Source organism: Uloborus diversus, chromosome 5 (assembly GCF_026930045.1).
Source record: "Uloborus diversus isolate 005 chromosome 5, Udiv.v.3.1, whole genome shotgun sequence".
Classification (NCBI taxonomy): domain Eukaryota; kingdom Metazoa; phylum Arthropoda; class Arachnida; order Araneae; family Uloboridae; genus Uloborus; species Uloborus diversus.
Window position 1 is genome coordinate 161,877,363 of NC_072735.1, and position 23,583 is coordinate 161,900,945.

General features: G+C 37.7%; 1 protein-coding gene across 1 annotated transcript; it reads left to right on the plus strand.

Annotated features, from left to right (window-relative positions):
- The first annotated feature begins 369 nt into the window (after positions 1-369).
- On the plus strand, positions 370-16,255 carry LOC129223233 (uncharacterized). Its single transcript, XM_054857798.1, has 8 exons — positions 370-607; positions 1,117-1,335; positions 7,480-7,665; positions 9,640-10,121; positions 11,274-11,480; positions 12,864-13,338; positions 14,163-14,353; positions 15,715-16,255. The coding sequence occupies exons 1-8, from the start codon at positions 371-373 to the stop codon at positions 16,178-16,180; spliced, it is 2,463 nt and encodes an 820-aa protein (XP_054713773.1). The 5' UTR covers position 370; the 3' UTR covers positions 16,181-16,255.
- The last annotated feature ends 7,328 nt before the right edge of the window (positions 16,256-23,583 follow it).

Sequence of the window (23,583 nt, forward strand, 5' to 3'; positions counted from 1 at the left end):
TCTTTTTTTTTTTCATTACAGAACTTTGAGTGAAGGGGGGGGGGGGCGGTCTGAGGAAGTATAATTTAATTTTTTATTTTAAAGTCGATGCGCAGACAGTATCGCACCGCGGCAAAGAAAGTGACACATCTCAAAATTTTGGAAAAGAGTACTAATTATTGATTTAAAATCTTAACGTAATGCTCATTCTTGTTACACAAGTAGCACTAAGTTAGCTCACATAACTGGTGCTTGGTGGCATAAAAACGATAACATCAGTAGTGACACATCATTAAAATTTCATAATTTAGAGGAAAATTTTCGAACTTAAAGAGAAAATATTGACCTGCACATATGATATCATTTTGTATTCTTCCTAGATAACATGAACATGACTACTGGCACTTCACCGATGGCTACTGGTACTTCACCGCAAATATGCATTAAGTACGTCAATGAATCCTGCTTGGTGCCGGGTTGCTTTTCATCAACAATTCGAACACCTGACAAAAGATTCCTAACTGTACCGAGAAGACAAGACATGAGATCAGTATGGTGCAAAGCTATGGGTCGCGTGAAAATGGGCTCTGCTTTGACCAAACTCTACATCTGCGAAGATCATTTTGATGTAAGTAATCTTTTTCCACCGGAGTGCCTGTCAAGACCACACTAACTCAGCACAGCCAGATCACTCACAATACAATGCAGTATAACCCCTCGTTATACAGTGAAACCTGTGTATAATGATACTGTCTAGGTATTAAAAATATTAAGTTAATCGGCTCTTTGCACATGATTGTATTACCAAAAATATAAAAGAATCAAGCCTTTACCTTTTTTAAAATGGATAAATTTCAAATAGAGTTTCCTATTGCTCAAATTTCCTATGCTATTATTTATTTATAAATAATTTTTACAATTAGGTGCAATTCTTTAATTATTTTCATACAATGCAGTTATGCTGAAACTAAAAGAAAGAAATTCAGATGGGGTTATTTCCCAAAATATTTAAAGCAACGTACATTGTTTGTCTTCTTTAAGAAATTGTTTTTGTTTTGTTGAGCTTTGTTTTCTCTTTACTTGACTGACATTCACTTTTAATAAGTTACTGATAATTGACAAACTTTTTCATTGCAGATCCAAAACGATTGTGTCAATATAATTCAGCATAATTTAACTGGTTGCCGATTGAAGCTAAAAGATGGCGTTGTGCCTCACAAATTTGAGTGCCAGGAGCTGGCCAATTGCCTTGAAGAACGTCGTGTACGTGAAATAAAAGAGGCAAAACAAGTGATAATCAACACTCCCAGTCCTAACAGAATCAGACGAATGAAATCTCCGGCGATTGACATGGAAGTGAGCAAAAACTTATTTTACTCACATGGTACGAGGACAGTCCGATAAGAAAAGGGTGAAACAAAATTACACAAACAACTTTAATTCAAGAATTAAATACCTTTCCAAAAACTGCATTCGTTTGTTTGTTCCCCATAAACGTTGAGATGTTTATCTCAGCAACACAGCAGCCCTTCATGGATCATAGAGGGGTTCATTTCTGGAATGGGGAAGGAGGGATCATATGTCACTTTGGAGCATAATTAAGGGACTAGGGCGAATTTTTCGAAATATGTTTCCCAAAAATGCAGCTTTTGGATATCTTTGGTCACTTCGGTGGGGGGGGGGGGCATGATCCCTTTCTGGATTTGCACTGATTTGTCGTCAAGTTCCTTGAAGTCCATATTTCAGACGTCCTAATCTTGTTTTACTACACTCCCCGTGTGTTACTCAATTATAGAGTCTTCGTTTGCTGAGGGAAAAAAAAATGACGGTCATCTCCGTTTACTTGAAAAGTAGGTGAAAAAAGTTTCAGTCGGAGAACTGGTTTGCTGGTATAAAATCTTTCTGACCGATCTTCCAAGCAAATAGCGATTACCGTTTTTTACTCGTGGTCATTGATTTTGATTACCATTGCTAGTGATAATTGAAATCTGCTGTAAAGGTGAAGAGATTTCAGTCGGTGAGATAGCTCGCAAGCTCAAATCCTTTCCACCGAATTTGCAAACGAACGTAGGTAGCTGTTTTTGCTACCAAGTGAACTAAAGACTGATGTCGTGTGACATCAGTCTTTAGTGACTGATTTTTCAAGTGAACTAAAGACTCTGAAGAAAGATTAGGCCCCTCAGAACGATGTTCTGCAAATCTTCCTCATCCGCACAGCGTTTTACAGCTAAAAATGTCTCAAAAGGAGATGGAAAAAATCTAGACGATAAAGTGGGTGTTGCACGATTTTCCATTTCCATTGTGCTAACCACGTATCGGTTTCGTTTGACGTATGAGATCCTGCTTATTTTGCAAACCAACCAAATCTGTAACCTGCAATGAGCTTTGCTCTGATTGACTTCCTCAACTTGAAAAAAAAAAAAAAAATATGCGCCTGCAAGTACATCAAACTGCAGCTCTGTGGTTTGACTCACCATGTTTATTTGCTTTCTGAAAACTCAATTTGGCCGTGAAGATCAGTAACTCTTTTGTGGCTATATTCACCTAAAGCCCTTAATCGAAGAATTATGTGGCAGCAAGTCGCCATCTTGGGGGTAAATGATGCTTTCTTCTTTGTCTGCTATGGCGAAGTAGCGTGTTTTGCTTCTTGATTGGGTTTTCTTATTAACTCCATGTTATCCACAATTAAGGAGCACCACATTCAAGAAGCAAAACACGCTACTTCACCATAGCAGACATAGTAGAAAGTATTGATCGAAGCCTTCTTCAACCAATAAGAATGTTTTAGTACTCAATTTCGGGTATTTGCTTGAAGTTCAACTCGGCAGGTAAATATGGTTGCAATTCACTCCTTTCATATCTGTATCTGAAGTATCTTTTTTGAGGACACGTGTGTAAAGAAAAAACACGCTTAAAGAGCTCAAATGTGTGGAGACTAATTTCCTAATCATTTTTAATTTGGAACTTATTAAAGGCATTCTTTGATTTTTTAGGGAGAAAACTGAAGCTATGATTTCTTTCACATAATAAAATCGTTTATCTACAGCAAAGGTGCCCAACCTAGGACCCGCGGGCCACATCCGGCCCACGAAGATGATCTCTGGGGTTTTGTGTTTTGTTCAGTGTTTGAAATAGTGAAGTACGTGTCACAAATTTGAAGCCAAATATTCAGAAATTAGTTTCTGGAAAGTATGCATTTATAAAAAAAAAAGGCATCATGTGATGATAACTGTTATTGGTTTGTAATTTTATTTCCTCTTCCATAGTTTCTCATGTTATTTAGAAAAGAATGAATATTTTGAAATTTTAAGCATGTTTTGGTCCGAGAGAATGATTTTAATATGAGGTCTGGCCCTGAGGCAGAAAAAGGTTGGGCACAACTGATCTACAAGAAGCATCGGATAATCGATTTTCGGGGCTTCTGATACAAGTAGGAATAGATAGTCAGGTTTTTTTTTTTTTTTCTTATAACTAAGTCATATAATAGAAATTTTACGCTTTTAGCGAGTATTTTTTTTTTCTTTGTTTTTAATTAAAAGGTACATTTTAAGCAGTTCATTTACTATGAAGTGGAATTGATTGTTAGATGCAACATATATAATAACCAAGTGCTGCCATATTGGCAAAAAAGAATGGGTGGAATAAAAATCCTAGAAAACGGAACAAAAAATGAAGCGTTTTTCGGACACAGTCAATGTTTGTTTCATATTGAGACATCAAATCAAATTGGTTGGTAAGCTGCATAAGATTTGATAGTTGACTAGTTGACAAGCAGATTTCTAAAGCGAGGACAATCTAAATCAATTACACTAAGAATTGATAGAATTTTTCTGTAGAGCCAGTGACAGAATCCTTGCGTTTCTGTGACTTTCTAAAGGGGAAAGATTTCACACATTACTTCGCTACACAAAAGGGGAGGGGGGGGGGGCATTGTCCCAGCATTTTTCAAACGTCAGAACTGGTGACCAAAAAATGTTGCAGTGTCCGCAGCAAAAATCTTTGTGCTGCAATTGAAATATGAGCTATTGTGGCAAAATCGACTCGTTTTGTTGCAATGCCTTCATACATACGCGTTAGTAAAGGAAAAATGGCGTGAAGTCATTGGCAAGTCAAGTGTGCAGGCTTCGGTAATTATTGCGCACTCAAATTCACAAAAGACCGATGGCAGACTGATCTTTTTTGTTTCCGGTTCTGAACCATGAATGTTGGGCCTGCCTCTGCATGCTGCTGTGAAGAAGCAGAAGCAAGCCGAGAGACTCGCCGACACAGCTAACAAGTTTATCTCGACGTTTTCCTTGGGAGCAGGTACGTGACCTGAGTACCGTATCGCGGTTGCGGTTTGCTAACAAAAATACGAAGCTCTAAAATAAATAAATGAATAAAACAAAATGAAACTGGATGGGCAGATATTGGGCAAGGAAGCTTCGAACTCCTTAACAGTGTCAGTGAGAATGTGATTTCGGTACGTAAGATGCGACCGGGGCCTTCAGCAGACTTGTAAATTTATGAAGTACATTTTCAAGAACAAGAATTTATTATTAAGTCGCGGCACGCAAACTATGATGAAGTGCGAACGAAGGCTTTTCAGGAAATGCAATTTATGCGGTTTAATGCCAAGAACAACTGCAGTTAGTTTAAAGTGTCGTATGTTTCGAAAACCACTTAAAAGCGAGGGCTCAGAAAATGTGCCCTTGAAAATAACATGTAGGTGATTAGCTGCACTAATCATTTTGATATTATGTGCTTCAAAAGAAGCATTTCTTAGACATCACTTTTTGATTTTTTCTCCCGTTTATTAAAATCAATAGTTTTTCTTCCAACCTCGTGCTTTCAAGTTTTTCTTCTCAGTTCAACGTCACCATAGACCTTGTTGTTCGTTCTGTTCTGTAATTTTCTCTTTAATAAATACTTAAGTTATTAAAAAAAAAAAACTTATTCATCTTTTCTTTGTCGTCTTTGCACGTTTCAAAATTTCGGAGCTTCGTAAAATTTTCACCCGATTCTCTTTTTTGTCCAGAGGCTGTCTATAAATGATTTCACAATTTTCTTAATAAATTTGCCCCCTCCCGTCACGTGGTTTTTGAGAAGTATATTGTTATTAACAAAAATGTGTGATGTCACACTTTTCTTTCTTCCTCTCTCCCCCTTGTCACAATTTTACAGACCAATCAAAATGCGGCATCATTTGTAGACGACCCCAGCACGAAGTTTCTTTTCTTGTTCTGGCTTTGTCTCTCTTTTTATTTTGTGCCTCATGGTACCCCCACCCCTCACTGTTCAGAGATTAGATGATTCATTATCATTCATTTAAAATATTTCTCTGTACGCAACATTTTTATCGAAACATGGTGAATCAGGTTTAGCTAATTTAGAACCTGAAAGTTTTCTTAATTTTTAAACTTCCGCTCAGAATGAATGAAAAATATATAAAATAATCACGCAGGAATCCACTTCAATAAAAGCGCTGTTACATTTCTACATTTAGTGATGCAAAACAATTACGCAACATTTCGTTTCACATGCAACACGGGTGGACCATTTTCAACTTCAGCGTAAAACCGAAGAATATCATAAGCAAGCCCAGTAGATGAACTAGAACTATATTTTAGTTCTGGGGAAATAAAGCATTAAAAAATGCATAAATTATGATATTCACATGCAAATTATCTGTTGTAGCTTCCCTGACAATTACATCCGGTGATCTCGCGCCGAATGTAATAATTTCTCCGCGTGCATAATTGACAAGCTCGAGGAAAAATAAGCCACCATCAAAACGTGTCCGAAGAAATAAAACACGGCCGAGGTTGGCCCGTTATCAAGAATCAAAACGATAGCAAATGCGAAGGGAAGGGGAAAATGTAATTATGATACAACGCTGTTTTTTAACTTTATTGGGGGGGGGGGGGGGGACATGATGGTCAAGTCATTAAGAGTTGAAAAATAAATTTCACCAGCTTGAGATTTCGTTTGGAAAAGAACGCTGAAACTCGCATATATTAACCTTTGTTTTATTGCCAAAAAACCAAGCGACGAATTAGATTTCCTTTAACGTTCGGCCACTGATTCATAAAAACATACCTTTTATTCCACTTACGCTAAAAACCATTTCTTGAAACATTAGCAGCAAAATCAGATATTTATTTCATTTTACAACCGAGCGTTGGTCTTGAGGTGGGGGTGGGATTTTTTCGTGTTATTTTTGTAGCTTTCTATTATTCCTTATATCTGTGAATGCATAGCTAACGAGTGGAGTGGGGAAAATATTTATTGCGATGTCTATTAACTTCAAATTACGTCTCTCAGATTAGAATAGGAATGATTTCTATTCTTTATTGGAAATTTCTGTGATACTGCCTTTCTATTTAATCCTTTTATTAGTGAAGGATGATTTCCTTTGAATAATAAAGCGAAGTAGACTGTGTGTCGTTTCCACCGGGAAAAGGTATTACTGATAGTATCAGTAACAATGTTAAAACACAAAACTCTTTTTTAAGCGTTATCATTCTTATAAATAAGCTTTTTTTTTAAAACGAAGGTGTTATTGCCCTGATTTCTTAATTGCGAGTGGACAATGTGACAAATACGCCAAAAAAAAAAAAAAACTGATTTTAAAAATTTAAATCAGGTTCTTTATACAGTGAAACCCCGATTTTACGTTTCTTAAGAGACTGGGTTAAAAAACGTAAAAAACGGGGAACCATAGCAGCAAAACTAATGATGGGACCAGATGAAAAACGTTAAATATGGTGAAACCGTAGAGCGGGGTACGTTAAACCGAGCTTTCACTGTAACAGGTTGATTAAAAAAACCCGATCAAAAAAGTCGGGTAAAAAAACATTACCCAAACAAACCTTAAACTACTAGATAAAAAGTCGGGTTTTTTGGTTTTTAAAAAATATAATTTTTTTATACCCTGCTTTGTACTAACAACATGGGGTAACAAAGTGGGGTACAGGTAAGTAACTACTTGCCTGTACCATGTTACTTCGCAATCGATAAATCTGAGAATCACTCGAATTAGTTATATCACGAATCTCAACTCTAAATGAATTTTTTATAAGGAATCAAAAGCCTGAAACAGGCATACGCAATATGTTTTGCAATTTGCGTTATAATAACTTTGATTTCCTCTCCAATTGTATCCGTACAAAAGCAAACGTTTTACTTCTTGTCAGCCATCATAAAGCCCTGAATCGTAGAATAAAGTAGTGACGTGTTCGCCATCTTAGGGTTAAACGATGCTTTCTTCTTATGTCTGCTATAATGAAGTAGGGTGTTTTGCTTTCTTGTAGTTAATAAGAAGCCACAATGTTAATCCACAACCATGAAGCAAAACACTTTATTTCATTATAACAGACATCGAAAGAAAGCGACATTTAGACCCAAGATGGCGGACGTATCGCGACTTCAGCTGTGATCTAGGGCTTTCAGTCATCAATTAGCAACATTACGATTTGTGTTAAGTACAGTTTCCAAAATGCATCTCTCTTAATATTACAGGAGAATGGTATTATACAGCCTAATGAGGAAAACAAACTTCCTTTCAAAAGATTCGCCCCATACTTCTTTTTGAAAGACTGTAATGTCCTTGCCACCACGCTGAGGGTGATATGTACTTTGTGCCCACCAGTAAGAATGTTGACGACATGCAGAGGGTCTTCATCCAATTTGTTGAGGCACCTCCGGGTAAGTGTAGTGCTATCGCTATTTGAGGAGTTACCAATCAAAAGCACACATGTCTAGTTTTAACAAAAATTGAGTTAGTAGCTGATTCAAATATTACAGGATGGTTCCTATTCCTACAAGTATTGTTAGTTTCAGTCAAAGAAAATCATGCCCCAATTAAATTATGTTTCAAAACCAGTCCTATACCAAGCAAGAACATAGGCTTGTTTTACTCCGAAAACAACACACCCATTCAGCCAATAAGAGGCCCTTACTTCGATCACGTGACCTGGAGCTGATCTGCACTGTCAAGCTTTGTGCTACTCGCTGTTGAGGTTATGGTGAACGTCTGTTAATGTTTTTAGGGACTTAATTCGTTCAAAAGCATTCCATTACGATTTCAACCAAAGGAAAACGTGTTGGTTCGATCCAGTCAGATGAAGACATGTCCTAATTTCAAAATTTAGTTACAGGCTTATTGGTCTTCCTACATTTGAAAGCTTTCTCTAAAGAATATTAATGAGACTAAATCAAACTAAATAAATAAAATACATTTTTCCATAAGAGGATATTTAGACGTTTTTCGGCAATCCTCAAAAATGGTTTAGAAGTGACATGTGTGTATTGATTGGTACCTCCTTATTTATCATTTAATGCTCTCTATGATGCTTAGACTACATAATATTTTAATTTTTTATGCCAAAATATAATTGTTCGCATTGTTTGTAGGATTAAAAAATTTTTGAATTGTCCAAAAAAAAAAAAAAACCCTTAAAATACTAGATAAAAAAATCTGCTCTATGCACGTTCCTTATCTACAGCTAAAGCTAATTCGCCTTTAAGCTTGGGGTCTATAATGACTTTTAATTTTCCTGTAGACGCTAAAATTAAAAGGTTTAAACTATTCAAAACTGAACGAAGACCTTTTCAAATCAAAAAGATTTTTTCTATACATCATCATCAAGATCTTCATTTAGAGCTTTTTGCACCATTGTTTGAAGCAAACCTCATTAAGTTCGGGATCTATTTTTGTCTAAACTTCCGTGTTGGCGCTGATCTTCATTTTTTTTATAATGTTCATAATTGAACGAAAAAATGTATATACATATTCTTTCTTCATCAAGAGCTTTTTCCAACAAAAGTTTGTTTGAAGCAATTTCGTCCGTAAGTTCGGGATTTATATTTGCCTTAACTTTTCCAAATTGAACGTAAGTTTGTACAAATCAAAAAAGTTAAATATGAGAATGAAGTGCCCTCGCCAGGACATTTCGATATAAAAAAAAAGTTTGTTCGAATCGGACTTATCACTTAAATGGGGGAGAAACGCATCTTCCACATCGCAAAACCCTACTTTCCCTTCTTTTTTTTTTCAATTTTTATTCGATTATTTTATTCATATTAATATTTTTTTTTTATTATTATTCGTTTTTAGCGAGATTTTTGGGATGCATTAAACCTTCTTTCATGCTTTTTTCCCCCTTCATTTTTTGATTTTTAAGAGAAAGTAGGTTTATAAAAATTGAACTTTGAATTGGACGGAAGAAGTTCTACTGTGGCCACACCCCGCAATTTTTGAGGCCTTGTCCCGAATTTTTCAGGCAAGGTCATTTGATTAAGAATGAGATCAAAATTCAATTCTCCAAATTTGAAAAAAAAAAAAAAAAAAAAAAAAAAAAAAAAAAAAAAACAGCTTCTGGTTTGCCATCCACTGAACCTGCCCCCCCCCCCCCTGTTTTGGTGCACCAGTCGACTTTGAATTCTTCCCCATGACATAACTCAGCAAATAAATAATTGAAAAGCCAAAAATGGACTAAATCGTTTTTACCTGTGGAATACCTTTTATGTTGAAAATTTTTAAGGGTATTATGTGTCCCTGGGAGTTGGCGCTTCTTCTCACGTTTTAGTAAAGAACTTTTGACCATTCTTTATAGGCTCTGTTGAACGATCCTTTTCTAAATCTTCATGTATTGAGAAGCAGTATCATTTTCATTTTAGAAATTTCACCCGGAAATAATACCTAAGCTGCCACCAGCATGGAGTTGGCGGAAAAATCAAACTTCGACACCCTACACTCCCATTCAAGAGAGGATGATTACAACCGGGCAAGGGAACAACTCCATCGGGCTGGGGAACGACTCCCCCGAAACCAGCATGGCTGTCAGCTCCATCCTTTCGGAATCCAGCATCATTCAGCCTACGGAGCTGATGAGGGTGGATGATTTCTCCACAAGTTTCCGATTGGAGCAACTGGTAGCCAATTTCATCATCAACGGGCTGCATCCAGTACAGCTCGTAGAGCGCTGCGAGTTTCAGAACTTGATCACAGGCCTGAAGCCGGGAGCGGTCATCATGGACAAGGTTCGTCTGGGAACCATCATCTCCGACAATGCAAACAGCGTGAGGCAACAGCTGAGGAGCATATTGTCAGACATTTCTCACGTGTGCCTCTCGACAGATGGTTGGAGAGTTTTTGACAAGTAAGTGCTATCACATAAAGGGTGATTCAGAATTCATTATCAATATATATAGTGGGTGTGGAGGAAGATATGTCATATAGGAAAGCACGGGCGCAGACGAACGCATGGTAGAGCGATTCGATGGTCAATGGATTGGTAGCGATGTACTGGTTTGTTAGCCACCATGTTCACCGGATCAATCTCCAATCGATTTTTTTTGTGTGCAGGGCTATGAAAAACATAATGTACGAGATCCCTGTTGATAGTGCTATGGACTTCTTAGCAAGCATGTCGGTCGCTGCTGCAAGCATCCGAGAAATGCCGGCCGTATTCCAGAAGGTACGGTTGTCCATTCAACGCCATTGCGAGGCATGCATTCTAGCAATGGTCGGCAGTTCGAGCACGTCTTATAAGTCCGTAAGTAAGATGATAAGAAATGTTACTTGAAAGATAATGTTTTTTTCCTTACCATTTACTTATTATAGTCTTTCCATCATTGAACTGGGGTCATTCGCTCTACTAAATGCCATAAGCGCCCATGCTTTCTTATATGATATATCCTTCTTCTCCTATTCATTACGTCGCTTATTTTGAAAGTTTGAAGTTTATTTTACCCTATGACTGTGCTTAGCTTATTATTTTCTTCAACAATATTTCTTTTAGTATAATTATTTTTCAAACTTTAGCATTGCATTTTAAATAGTCCCGTATTGGAATAAATTTAGATAGTAACTACTAACGCATTGAAAAATAACTTTAATGAGACTTACTAGATGTGTTTCATTTAGCAGCTCCCCTAACTTATCTTTCAAAAAAAGTCCCTAGTTCTTCTTAACTTGATGTGTATGGTTGTTAAGCGTAAAGCTGCGAGCTTCGGGTTGGAATTAATTCCCTCTAATTGCTTACATTCAAAAAACTCAATATTTTTTTACATTGGTAAAAGGGTACCAAAACCATGCCTGTAATATTTTTTGCAATTTGTATTGCAATAACGTTGGTTTGTTCATCCATCAAATATTTCCGCACAAAGGTTAAGTTTTACTTTTTGTTACTTAGTAAAGGTTTAAAACAATGAGACCACATTGTTGACAAATAGAAGCTATCGCAGAGCTATTTCAATTCAGTTGTCCATTCTTAAAGATTTTTTAACGAAATAAAAATTTTTGTCTGTAGGTACTTCCTTGGGGTATCGGTGCATTGGATCGATCCATCTACCTTTGAAAGACGATCAGCCGTCTTGTGCTGTCGAAGGTTATGTGGACCCCATTCCTTGCCTGATATCTTGCTGCTGCTCTCTGAGCTCGAACGTGAATTTTGTATTGAAGGCAAAGTCGTCCAGGTAACGACTGACAACGGCTTGAACTTCACCAAGCCTTGCCGGTAAGTTTTGTTGTTAATGCAATTTACATTGATGTGCAAGGGAGTAAGAGTAGAGATGAATTTACTAGGCGTTGCTTTTACCATTTTGTTTTGGAAGCTTCATAGTTGGTGTTCCAGTATTTCGTTTATAATAAGGCTACAGGGATATGTATCCTTATTTCAACCAGCCGCTACGCACTATAAGTGCTACTTCCCTTTTTGTCATGCGACGTACAAAATTCATGTCATCTTATCAACGATGTACCTCTTCTTAGGGGAAAACATTTCCCCATTTATGGTTTTTCAAGAAAGTATTTTTATGCTAATAGAAGCTAATAATTTCGTGAAGGATCCGTTTGTCGGATAATTTCCTTTGAACCCGTTTTTACGGTCGTGAATTTTGAAAAGAATACATCTTGGAGCTTTACTTAACAACGGCCTGTTGAAAAGAGTGTTTTTCCGCGAAATCCTTTCATCAATTAATATTAAAGCCTATTCTAGTCTTCTAGCCTAAATAACCAGATCTAGTTCGTCATGTTTAGTAGACTAAAAAATATTCACTCGCCAAAAGGCGAATACACACACACAAAGCAACTACTTTTAAAAAGCAACTGTCACTTTTATTCGGCTTTTACATACATATGTGCGATCCAAACATATTCTAAAAAATACATTTTTTTTTGCCCAATATGCATCGTATTGTATACTATTGAGAAAATAATTAGAAATATCGTAGACAGAAAGCAGATGCTAAAAGATTGCCTCACAATTAAAGCGAAACACTCCCTTCAACAAACTTCGAACTTCAAGAAGGGAATTTCATTCAAGAACGAAGATATAATCGTACCCGTGCAGCTAGTTGATTACTTAATCATCATAAACTTCAGTATTTTCCCATGCTCCAGTGACAAAACCTTGGCTAACATTTCCTAAATAGACTAATATGTATGCTTGTTTTATAGAGGTTTTTTTTTTAATTACTTCACAATTTAAACTTGACTGCATGTTAAGACCATGGAATAACTAGGAAATGCCCTTCACTATGCCCAACAGGTGTTAAAGAAAGTATTGTGGGGAAAGAATCGTGCTGGTGTTACCTTTAGCAATCAGAACGTTACCTAATTAAACGTTACAAAAATTTTCATTACCAAACATCAAAAATACAACAGGAATCCAAACTATTTCGGTTTCGGTCTCATACCGGGTGCTCCACGGTGCTTTCTGCATCCTACAATGCTAATTGTCAGCATCTGATGCAATGCATCATGGGAGGACAAAACGATGATAGTAATGCGTCAGAACATGACATCAAAACCCACCAATATAAGGGCATCTCATTTTTACTTCGTGTTCCAGATGCCATGCTGCTCTTTCTTTGGTGTGACTTTCTGTTTTGATTTGCAGCATTTTTGGAAGTGATGCGAAAGACGAAGAAGAGATTGAAATTCCCGAGAGGGACTACGAATACGTGGAGCTCTACCCCATCATCAATGGCGGACGGCATACAGTGTCGACTCAGAACATGCCACCGTTTGAAAGGTGTATGGTACACACCATGGACCTGGTGGCCTCTGAGGACACTCGACAGGCCGAAGAAGACCCACTCTATAGAGACGCTATGAGGGAAGCTCTCTTCCGGTGCCAGAATCTGTGGCGAGCGCAGGGTTGCAGTTTAGAAAATGCTGAGTTTGTGAAAGCAAATTTAGGTGCGCCCCTGGAAGAACCGAAAGAGAATACCTGGCGGTCGCAGTACCGCGCGCTCAAACATCTGAGGGCTTTGTTTGCCGAAAAAATGGGCGCACTGGACAAAATCTGTGATACGTTTAATATTCCTAAATTCCGAGAGGTGGATAAAGTTTTCGTCGACGAGTACTGCAAGGTGAGTTTGTTTTACTGTCTATCCACGGATTGTATGGAAAGGCAAACATCCGGTTTACACGCGGAAATGGAAGCATCTATTAGTTTTCAGGGATGTCAGATTTTGCAGATGTATGTTAGCCTCTAAATTAAGCAGAGTCTCATTCAAATGAGCGGAATACCCGCATAAAATGTTTATTTTTCCCCTCATTCAGATGGAGTCGCCTTAACTGGATGTTTGCCAATTCCATACAATCCGTGGTCAAACAGTAGTTGAAATATTTTTCTTTCGTTTTCAGTCATTTTTTAGAACTTTAAACTTGCAGACCTTTGCCATTGCCACTCTAAATAGTGTTAGTCAGGAACAGCTCTCTAAGTTCAAAATTTTATGACCAAAAATTAAAATGGGGTGATTACATGAAGGGGTCTTTCTTATGTCTATTACATAAATGTAAGAGGAAAACATAATGCTCATTTAACTTCTAATTCTACCGATATTTTCATTCGTTTTAGTGATGCAAGTAAATGTCTCAACTTGCCAAGGCTGTAAGTACGAAATCAGCATTTCTTTGCATCTATTTTTCACTTTGAAACATTTCCTGTGTAAGTTCGAAAATGAGTTATTCAAACGAAAAGTTGGATTATTTATATTAGAAGAACTAAGTCTTTTCTAACCCAAAATGGTATACTTAACTCTGAAGAATTATATGAAAGTTCCAAAATTAGGCCAAAATAGCATTATATACTTCTTAGAAACTTTCAAATTCAAATGCTTGCATGATGCAGTATTTATCCTGGTACTTTACAGTCTTCATTAATTGTTCATAATTTGTGTTCTACTTGTAGGTTTTGAGGCCAGTAGCTGCTGCAATGGATACACTACTCGCCGAAAGCAATGCTTTCACGGGCGTCTTCCTACCAGTGATTCATGCGCTCAGCAGAAGACTCACCCATTTTAGGGACCAAGCAAGTAACCAGGATTTGCTGGTTGTATGTTACCCGCTGTTGGAAGCTGTTATAGATAGTCTATCTAAAAGGTTGGTCTTAAAATTTACCTATTTATATTGAAGTTCTATGCACCCAGCATTTAACTTAACTTTTGTATCAATAGCATAAGCTTAGAAATGAAGAAAGAACAATAACTTAAAATGTTAAAATAATGTAGTTGGTTGTAAATGATTAGCTTTCGCTGGCACATGTGTCGGATTTGTAAGGAAGTCCTGCCATGGGAAGGAGTTGGAACTGTGCAAGAAAAAAGGCCGGTGTGAAGTCAGGCATGTAGAGAAGTAATCATTTAAAGATAACTAGTACAAATGGTGGAACAAACTTTGTTTTAAGGTAAGAGAAATTAGTTCTGACAGCTCGATTTAGAAAAACTTGTCAATGCAGTCTACCTAATGTTTGAACGTTGCACATGTTTTACCTAAAACTATAAAAAGTTCGCTTGCAACCCTTTGTTTCTCATTGCCTCATTTAAAAATTGTGTATTTTCGCCGTGAAACGTGTATATAATTGGCGATCCTTTCTGAAGCCGTTTTAGTTAACTTGTACTACATTCAATCTTTTTTCTTATTGTTTTAAGATGCGAAATTCCTCTTGGCTATTTAAAAATTTGATTTAGTGAGCTTTTTAATTGGATTCCCCACATTCTACGTTCCTCGCATTTAAAATTGATAAATTAGATAGTCACACCTAAGTCATAGAAAGGAATCAACTTACGTAAGAGGTGTTAAAATAGTTTGTTATGGCAGAGGTACCCACGAAAGGGAGAAAAGAGGGAGAGGGGGGTAATGGCGCAGACTGCTGAAATTTCTAGGGAGGTTAAGAGGAGTTTTGATCTTATTTTGGGGGTCTCGTTCTTGAGTGAGGGCTCCGTTGTATTTCTGGAGTGTGCAATCACTCTTGAGTGAATGGGCATTTAAATAATGAAGTCTTTGTCTTGAACCTTCTAGTTTTTGATAGCTTAAGTTTCCATCCGCCTTGACTTCGCCTCGTTTCATTTCTTTGTCCCGAAAAAAGCTTCCAAAGCCTCAGCTCCTTGAATCCATCAATTGAAGGATTTACTATGTATAGAACTTGACTTCTAAGTCCCGTTAGGTTCAAAAGCGTCTTTTAAACAAGAACCAACAATTACTATAGTACCCCCAAGAAGGACTTACAAGCCTCATTAATAAATGGAGGGTTAAGTCGGTGTCAAAAGTGATTCCTCAATACAGGGGGGGGGGGGAGGGTGCATAGGGTTTCCCTGGAGGGGATAAGGGGATAGGTCACCTGAAAACGAGATTTTAGGTCACCTTAAACATACCCGGTTCCGCACACGCAGGCTTCATATTTAGTGCGTTTTGTTGAACGTGCGTTCGCTATTTACTTCATGAAACTAAAATGTCTTGTCCAACAGGTTTGAATCCCTGATGTTCCGCAAAGACCTAGTCCTAGCTGCAGTGCTGCACCCGGAATTCCAGCTGAATTGGCTGAAGGATGCCGAAAAGGAATCCCTCGCCACGGAATGCCTGAAAGAAGCCGTTCGAGAGTGCTACGAAGAAGGGAATCCTTCCGAAAATTCGGACGACGAGGATGAGGACGACCTCTTCGACTTCAAGAGACCAGCACAGAAGGGGGCCAAGGAGGGCAAGTGGCATGCGGAAGTGGAGCAGTACCTCTCATTTTCGACTGGCCAAATGAAGACCCTGAATTCGTATCCTCTCATCAAGTCCCTGTTCTTGCAGTATAACACGCCCCTTCCCGCCACTGCAAATACAGAGAAAGCGTTCACCTCCTCGGGGGACATTTTCACTTTGAGAAGCGGAGTTCTGAATGACCCGTACTTTGAAGATATGGTCATAGTTAAAATGGGGATATCGTAAACAAGAGATTGTGTTCACCTCATCTGTATAATTGGAACTCATTCTTGTACACATCTTCATATGCAACAATGAAAGTATTTTATCTGACTCGGAGTGGTTTTTTCCCCCCGCCAGCTGGTATGAATTCCTTTGCTCTAAAAAGGAATATGAATTCTTGGAGACTTAAACCTACAAAATAAATCAATATTTTGCTGAATGTTGGTAAAGCGACCAAGGAGAGATGGCGGATGACCTCGAAGTGAAAACACTTGTATCATTTGTAATAAGTAGAATCGACAAAAAAGAGCAGAGTATTAAGAGGCGCGTTCTTACTGATCCTATCGACTACAAAATACTTACAGACAACCTATTACGAATGATACAAAAGGTTTTTCTGTGAAAGTCATCCGCCATCTTTCTCTCCGTGGCGTGGTACCAAAGAAAAGCAGTACTTAAGACAACACCTTCAATATGAATACATTCATTTCTCAAAGCCAGGGGCAGCCTTTCCCCTTTCTGACCCCTCCCCCCCCCCAAATGACGAGATGTATGCACCGATACGAGTATCTTCGGGACTTTAGCTCAGCTGTGGTTGCAGTTGCAGCGATAATGTTCTTTGTTGTCACAAATATTGTAACTTTCAATCGCTTTTTGAGTTTGGCGAACAGCCAGAAGTTGCAAGCGGCCGTATCAGGAGCGTGATGAGCCATATGAGTGGTTTTTTGCCAAAAATGTCGGAAATAAAATACGAGATAGGTGCTGAAAAATCGCCCAGATACCTAGTTTTTGCCAATTTTTGAGGTTCAGTCGTTCCGTCATTTTTCTTGATATTAAAAAAATCCCACGAGAGCCCAACACACCTACTTAGTCAAACTCAGTTTGGCAGTGAGTGGCGCTATTTACAAACAGGGAAAAAACCTGCTCACAAAGGTTCATCACAAGTCATCATCAAGTGTTCAGCTGATGCTTGAGCACTTGATTCATATCCATCAGGTTTTCATGCACAAAAAATATAATAATAAATAACAAGGTGGCAAACTTTTCTAACAGCCCTCGTATGCATCAAGGTTGCCCTCTCCCCCAAAAAAGTAATGACACCCCGCTCAAATACTTTACTGCGGAAACCCCAAGAGTGAGCCCATGTTAAAAAAGAGAGACAACGACCGAGGACTGTCTGCCCTCACCCTTCGGACCCTTCCTGTATACACGATTCCAGAATTGACAATCTGGCTTAATATTAAATGTTCTGGCGCATGCCTGTCACTCTAACTCCTCACCCCAGGATTGATAAATTAAATATCCTTACCTATAAGTGAGGGTGGATTTTGTTGTTTTCCGATAAAATTTACACTGATAACCCTTTGCCCCCCCCCCCCATCCATTGGAAAAATTTGAAATAACGGGCCTGTTCCAGGGAGTGGTAACACCCCCATCCCCTTCTCAATGGTCTAAGATCCCCTTTGCTGCGCCACTGGCGCTTCCTTTTCTGCTGTTGTCCGAACAATTGCGGATGATTCCGATTTCCTCGCAGACGACACTCATGCTCATTATCGCAATCGTCTGCAACTTCGATGTCACCCCCTACTCGTTTGCCTTGGATACCTGCGCATAGATAAGGTACTGTCACGAGAGGTCGTAATGGATAACACGCAGCAAACCCAAATCGGCAAAAGCAGTTCGTCGAGTTTTTTTTTTTTTTTTTCAACTTCCCCTTTACAGCCCACCCCTCCCTTCGAAACGCAGATCACGAGTGTCCGAAAACAATTTTATCCTTTCCACTTTATTTTTCTTTTTCCCCCATTAGCTCAATCTTTGTTTCGATTTTTCTTCTTCGCGGCGGTACAGGTGGAATACGCAAAAGCGAATCTATGATTTCCTCACGCGCCAACAAGGTTTGGACGAGTTTTAATTAGTTTCTCGTTACGCAAGACAGGAACGTGCATCCCGCTCCCGATGCTCCAAAAGATGGATAGACCGACGCGCGCAAAAAGAGAAAATCACGTGACTGTTTCTCAGACCTGTTTACTAAAAAAAAAAAGCACATCCGAAATTTAATTCATTTCTGAAACTTAAAACTTTGCGTTTGTAACTCGTTAATTCTGTATCGTTCCAAACCGAATTCTTTTTGATAAAAAATAAGTGAAGTAGGCGGTGAAAAATAAAAGCGCTTTCTAAACTGCGAGAAAAAGGAAATAGGTTTAACTAAAATTACGAAGGAGTTCCGCTCTGTACGTTTGGGGCTGTCCATAAATGATATGTCACACTCGCACCTTTTTTAAACATATTTGTACCCCTTCCTCCTGCGTCACTCTTCACCACAACCCCTCCCCATGTAGTTAATTGTCAAAGGGGTGACAACCAGTGGCGTAGCTAGGGAGGAGCAGCAATTTCGCACTTTCATTGCGAAAAAATTCAGCACATTTTTCCAATAAGGAAATTATGCTTTTGATCTATTACTGGAGGGGGGAAATGTCCTTGAATTGTAAGGTTTTAGTACGACTATGATAATAAAATTACTCTTATACAAAACATGTGTTTTTCTTGTGAAAAACTCAGCCCTCTTGTTTGTTTTTTTCCCTTCCTTCGTTTGAAACTACAGACTGAGGGAAGTGGTAGTGTAAAGTCAAGGGACTAAGTTTATTTATTTATTTATTTATTTATTTATTTTTACTGTTAAGGTTAACTAATGCGGAGGAAACAATAAATTTTATAACCTTTCGTTATATGATGGTTACCACTTGATTTTAAGGAAGTTTCTTAGAAACCACCTTATATGTAAAAAAAAAAATATTTTTTAAAGGAAATTCACAACATGAGTAAGAGGAGAGAGGTCTCAAATGGTGGGCAATTTCTTGCTCATTTTCAGGATAGCATTATCTGTTTCAACAACTGCTTTCATTGGTCATTGATTACAAAATTTTCACTAAGACAAAATGAATTTTATGTTCATTTTGTAAAAGTACTTATTCACTAGTCAAATAATAATTGCTTCTATTTACTGTTTTATATCAACAAGATCCTTTAAACAATGAGTTTACATTTAGTCATTGTCATTCGTTTTAATGAAAGGTTTTTGATCATTAAAATAATGTCTAGGCAAAGCCTTTCACATTTGCATCAAAAGTAATGAATTCTGATGCACAACTTTTTCTTCTCATGAATCACAGAATGGTTAATCGAATGTAAAGGGCCTCTATATTTTCGTCCTCTAAAGTAAAAAAGAGAATCATCCAATTTGCTTTTACCTGATCTAGAGAAGGGGAGAGGTTAGGTCTTGTTCGTACCCTGGCCGGCAACTTCTGAGTTTGTCAAAATTAAAAAGAGACCCTAAGTTTGCGTTTCTAAAACTTTAAGTTCAGAAAATTTCCCCGACCTTTACGCGCTCCTTCCTACTGTCACAAAGCTTAAAATGCATTTTCAGGACTTTAATTTTGAAAAGTTTCCGGAAGAGAGCCACTTACCATCCCTTTCTTCCTTAATTTGTCCAAACATAGCCTAAAAAACTGTTCTGAGGGGCTCCATTTTCAAACATCCCCCCCTCCCCTCTTTCACTTTCTAACGTGACCAAAGATAAATTTAAAATGTGTTTTTAGGCCGCAGATTTTTGACCCACCGAAGACAGCTTAAAGTTGCGTTTTTATACCCTCAACAAATGTCACATTTTTTGGGAAGAGCTATCAAACTTTCCAATCCCTTAACGTCACCAAGCAGCCCAAAAGTGCAGTTTTAAGCCTTCAGTCTCGAAACATTTCCAAGGAATAACGCCCATCTCCATCCCTTCACAAATCATCTTTTACCTAATATTAAGTTTTTAAAACTTCAATACCGACAAAGTCCTGAGGGCGGTCAAACCCTGACGCTTTTTGTAACATGATTAAAGATAGTCTAAAATGTGTGCTTAAGATATCAACTTCGAACTTTAAAATCCCCATCACATCCAATGTCTCGAAAAATAACTTAAAGTTGCGTTTTTGAAACTTCGATTTCAGAAAAATTCTAAGGAAGAGACTCCAAATGTCTACGAAATCACCTGCGAGTAACGTCATCACAGTTGGCTCCAAATTTTGTTTTTAGAAATTTTTGAGGGAGCCCACAAAGCCTTTTTTTTTTCCTCAATGATGAAGAGCTTAAAATAAGCAACAGTTTCGAAAAAGATTTCGAGTGGGAAATCCCCTTCTGAACTCTCTCTCTCTCTCATAACGTTGTCTGTCAAGCAACGTTATGAGAGAGGCTAAAGTAGCGTTTTAAGGACGTCATTTTCAAAAGATACGGGAGAATCATCTGACTGCCTAACATTTATGGAAACATTTGGCCACTCGCTTATTTAAAACTTCAGCATTGAAAAATTTCCAGAGAACTCCCGAACGTTCCCTATTCTCTTTAACGTCATCAAAGATAGCCAATTTTGATTTTAAGTTAGAAAATATTTCAGGAGGAAAACCCAGTCTTTATTGGAGTTAGGGGAAGCCCTTACACCACTAGATACAGCATACACACACGTGTGCGCCTCCTAACCTTCTCCAATCTCTTCACGTATCCAAATATAGCCTAAAAGTTTTTTTAACACTTCAATTTGGGAAAATTTCCTTGAGAAGTCCCGACCCCCTAACGTCATAACGCATCAAACTGAAGAACGAATAAAACTGATTTTATTTTGAAAAAATAAGGAAAAAGAAAGGAAACAGTTTAGAGGGAGCTCCAAGCCTCTTTTCTATTAGCATTGCTAAAAATTACCCACAATTCCGAATTAATTTTTTGGAATTTTTCGGTGGGGGTCTGATTTTTTTATTTTCTTCGGCAAGAAAAATGTACTGCCCAAAAGCGTAGTGGCAACAGTTGGAAATGGCGCAATGGATATAAGGCAGTACGAAAGAGCTAAAGTTTCCCTTTTTACGCATATCATCTCGCCTTGCGTGCGTGGCTGAAACAGTCTCTCGAGTTTCGTTCAAATAGTGAATGTAAGGATGGCCCTTTGGAAGGTTAAGTGCAGATAAATGTTCCTCGCTAAGATGTGAAGTCTCGGCATCACATAAGTGAACCAAGAAACTATCCGAGTCTTCTGCCAGACTAAATTCATCGCTGTGTCGGAAGTAAAGGCCCCATGGGCCAGACCTGGGAGCTAATGAACGCATCGGATGGTAGGAAATTGTAAGTCTTGTGGCCCGTGAAAATAGTAGCAGGAATCGGAGTTCGGAGCTACCGGCAGCGGGCAAATCCTCAATTCATTCAGCCTACGCTAGATCTTTGAAGCAAGGTCGAATTGGTGCCTTTTGTACAGCATGTGAGATTTTTAGTGTTTGATGCCTCGTCGTAAAATGCAACCCCTGTGAAATAATGTTTTAATGTATTACATAAGAACTTTTTAATTTGTGCAAATTGTGGTATTATGTTGTCTTAAGCTGATGTTATTTTAATGTGTGTGAAATGCAAATTTCATATTAGTTAATTTTAAGCAGAGAGTTATTTGGGCTTGCTGCTTTTGTAAATATATATAGGCGGAAACTCTGGCCGTGTGATAACTAATGTATTTTAACTTTTGCTAGGGGTTATTTTTAGAGTTAGTATTCGATCAAGGTATAGTTTTAAATGCTTTTAAAAGCACTATTCTTGCAATTGTATTTGTGTTATAATGCTGCATCTTAACCATGCCACCTAGTAAGAATAAAGCTGTTTCTTTCTTTAAAGAATTGTAATTAATGTGATCTTGGGTATGTGTTTTGGTGTTTCGCATACTATACGTTTCGACAATACAAAAATATGAAAAAAAAAAGTCTCTTTTTCTTCCTTAGTTAAAATATTGTTATTACGTTAAACACTTTTGACTCTATAATGTATTAGCTATTTCCCATCAAAAGGGCGGCAAATTGGGAAAAGGCCCCGGGCGGCAGCGTGTGCAGCTACGCCACTGGTGACAACAGACTACCATTTTAGGAGGAGTCATGCTACAAATGACCCCCATCCCCCCTCCCAAGAACAAACCTGCGGTTGGGTGTCAATAAAAAGTACCAAATCGGCTAAGAATAAGACACATAATAGGCATAAACGTCACAAATTAATTTCATAAACAATGAAAAGAAGTAGTGTTTCAATATTTACTTTCAAAAATAATTAATGATTTGAAAATGCTAGAGAAATTGGGTTTCATTTTATTCAAACAGTGTTTGAACACGATGTGAACAGATACTGTTGTCGATGGTTTGGGGGGGGGGTCATGGTCCTCCCTTTGTATATGCCCATGAATTATCGCATGAACCTATTTAACATATCCTTACAAAAATGCATGATGACACACTTTTTCTTACTCCCTTCCTCCCCCTTGTCGCAATGTCACAAACACCCCTCCGCAAAGTGTGACACCATTTGTGGTCGTCTCCTGAACTAAAATTTATAAGGAGTTCTGTTTTGTACGTTTGTTTAAAATACTATACCTCTTGCCCACAACGGTCTTCTCTTGTTGAATTCAAATTTTACTTTTCTTTAAGATAAAAATTATTAAATAAAAACAAAAAACCCGACTGCGTAAAAACCATAAAAACTAAAAAGAAAAATGTATAAGCCCAGTAGTTTAGAATGTTATTAAGTACTACTGAATAACTACACCGTTGAAATAGTTTTATAACCGTACACAGATAAGACAAATGATAAATTCAAAAGCAGAATAGGAGGACCAACAATCGGGGCCCATTCTTTTCTGATTCAAAGAACCCTGCAAAATTTGAATAAGCCCCGACTGTTGATCCTTCAGAATAGGCAACGCATGAAAAATACCTGTACGTGTGCAACACAAAGTTGTGTATACATTTATATAATATAATGGTTCACCGTATATACTGGCGTAAAGTCGAAAAATTTATTACAAAAAATGATGTTTAAAGTTAGGGGGTCGACTTATACGCCCGGGGCAGAATTTCCGAAAATTTTCCCCGATTTTTTCTTTGAGAAAATACACTTGAAATCATGAACATTTTCCCGATTTTTGTTCATCCTTTTTGAGCAGCTGTTAAAGAAATAAATATTTAACCATTCTGCTATGATTTTGCATTTTTCTGACTAAAATCAAGAATAAATAATTACAGTAAACGGTCAACTACGCGAAAAGTGCGGAGGTCGCCTTATTCACGAATTTTTCCGATAGTCACGAATCATTGCACATTTTTTAAAAATAATATAATATGGCTATAATGGCATAAACTTTTATTGATATAAAATCAAAATAAAAGCAACCAGTAAAAAAAAATCGTAAGAGCGAAATCGAAAGCTTTACAAAAGTCGCGACTGCAAAACTGAACTCTTTTGGTGCAAAAGAATAAAAATCGGACGTTTTTTAACATAAAAAAGTTCATGGCATTGCATTTTCTTCCTTTTTATAACGTTTAAATTCAAATTTAGCGGCAAAACACTCCCGTTTTTTCCAAAAGTAGGGA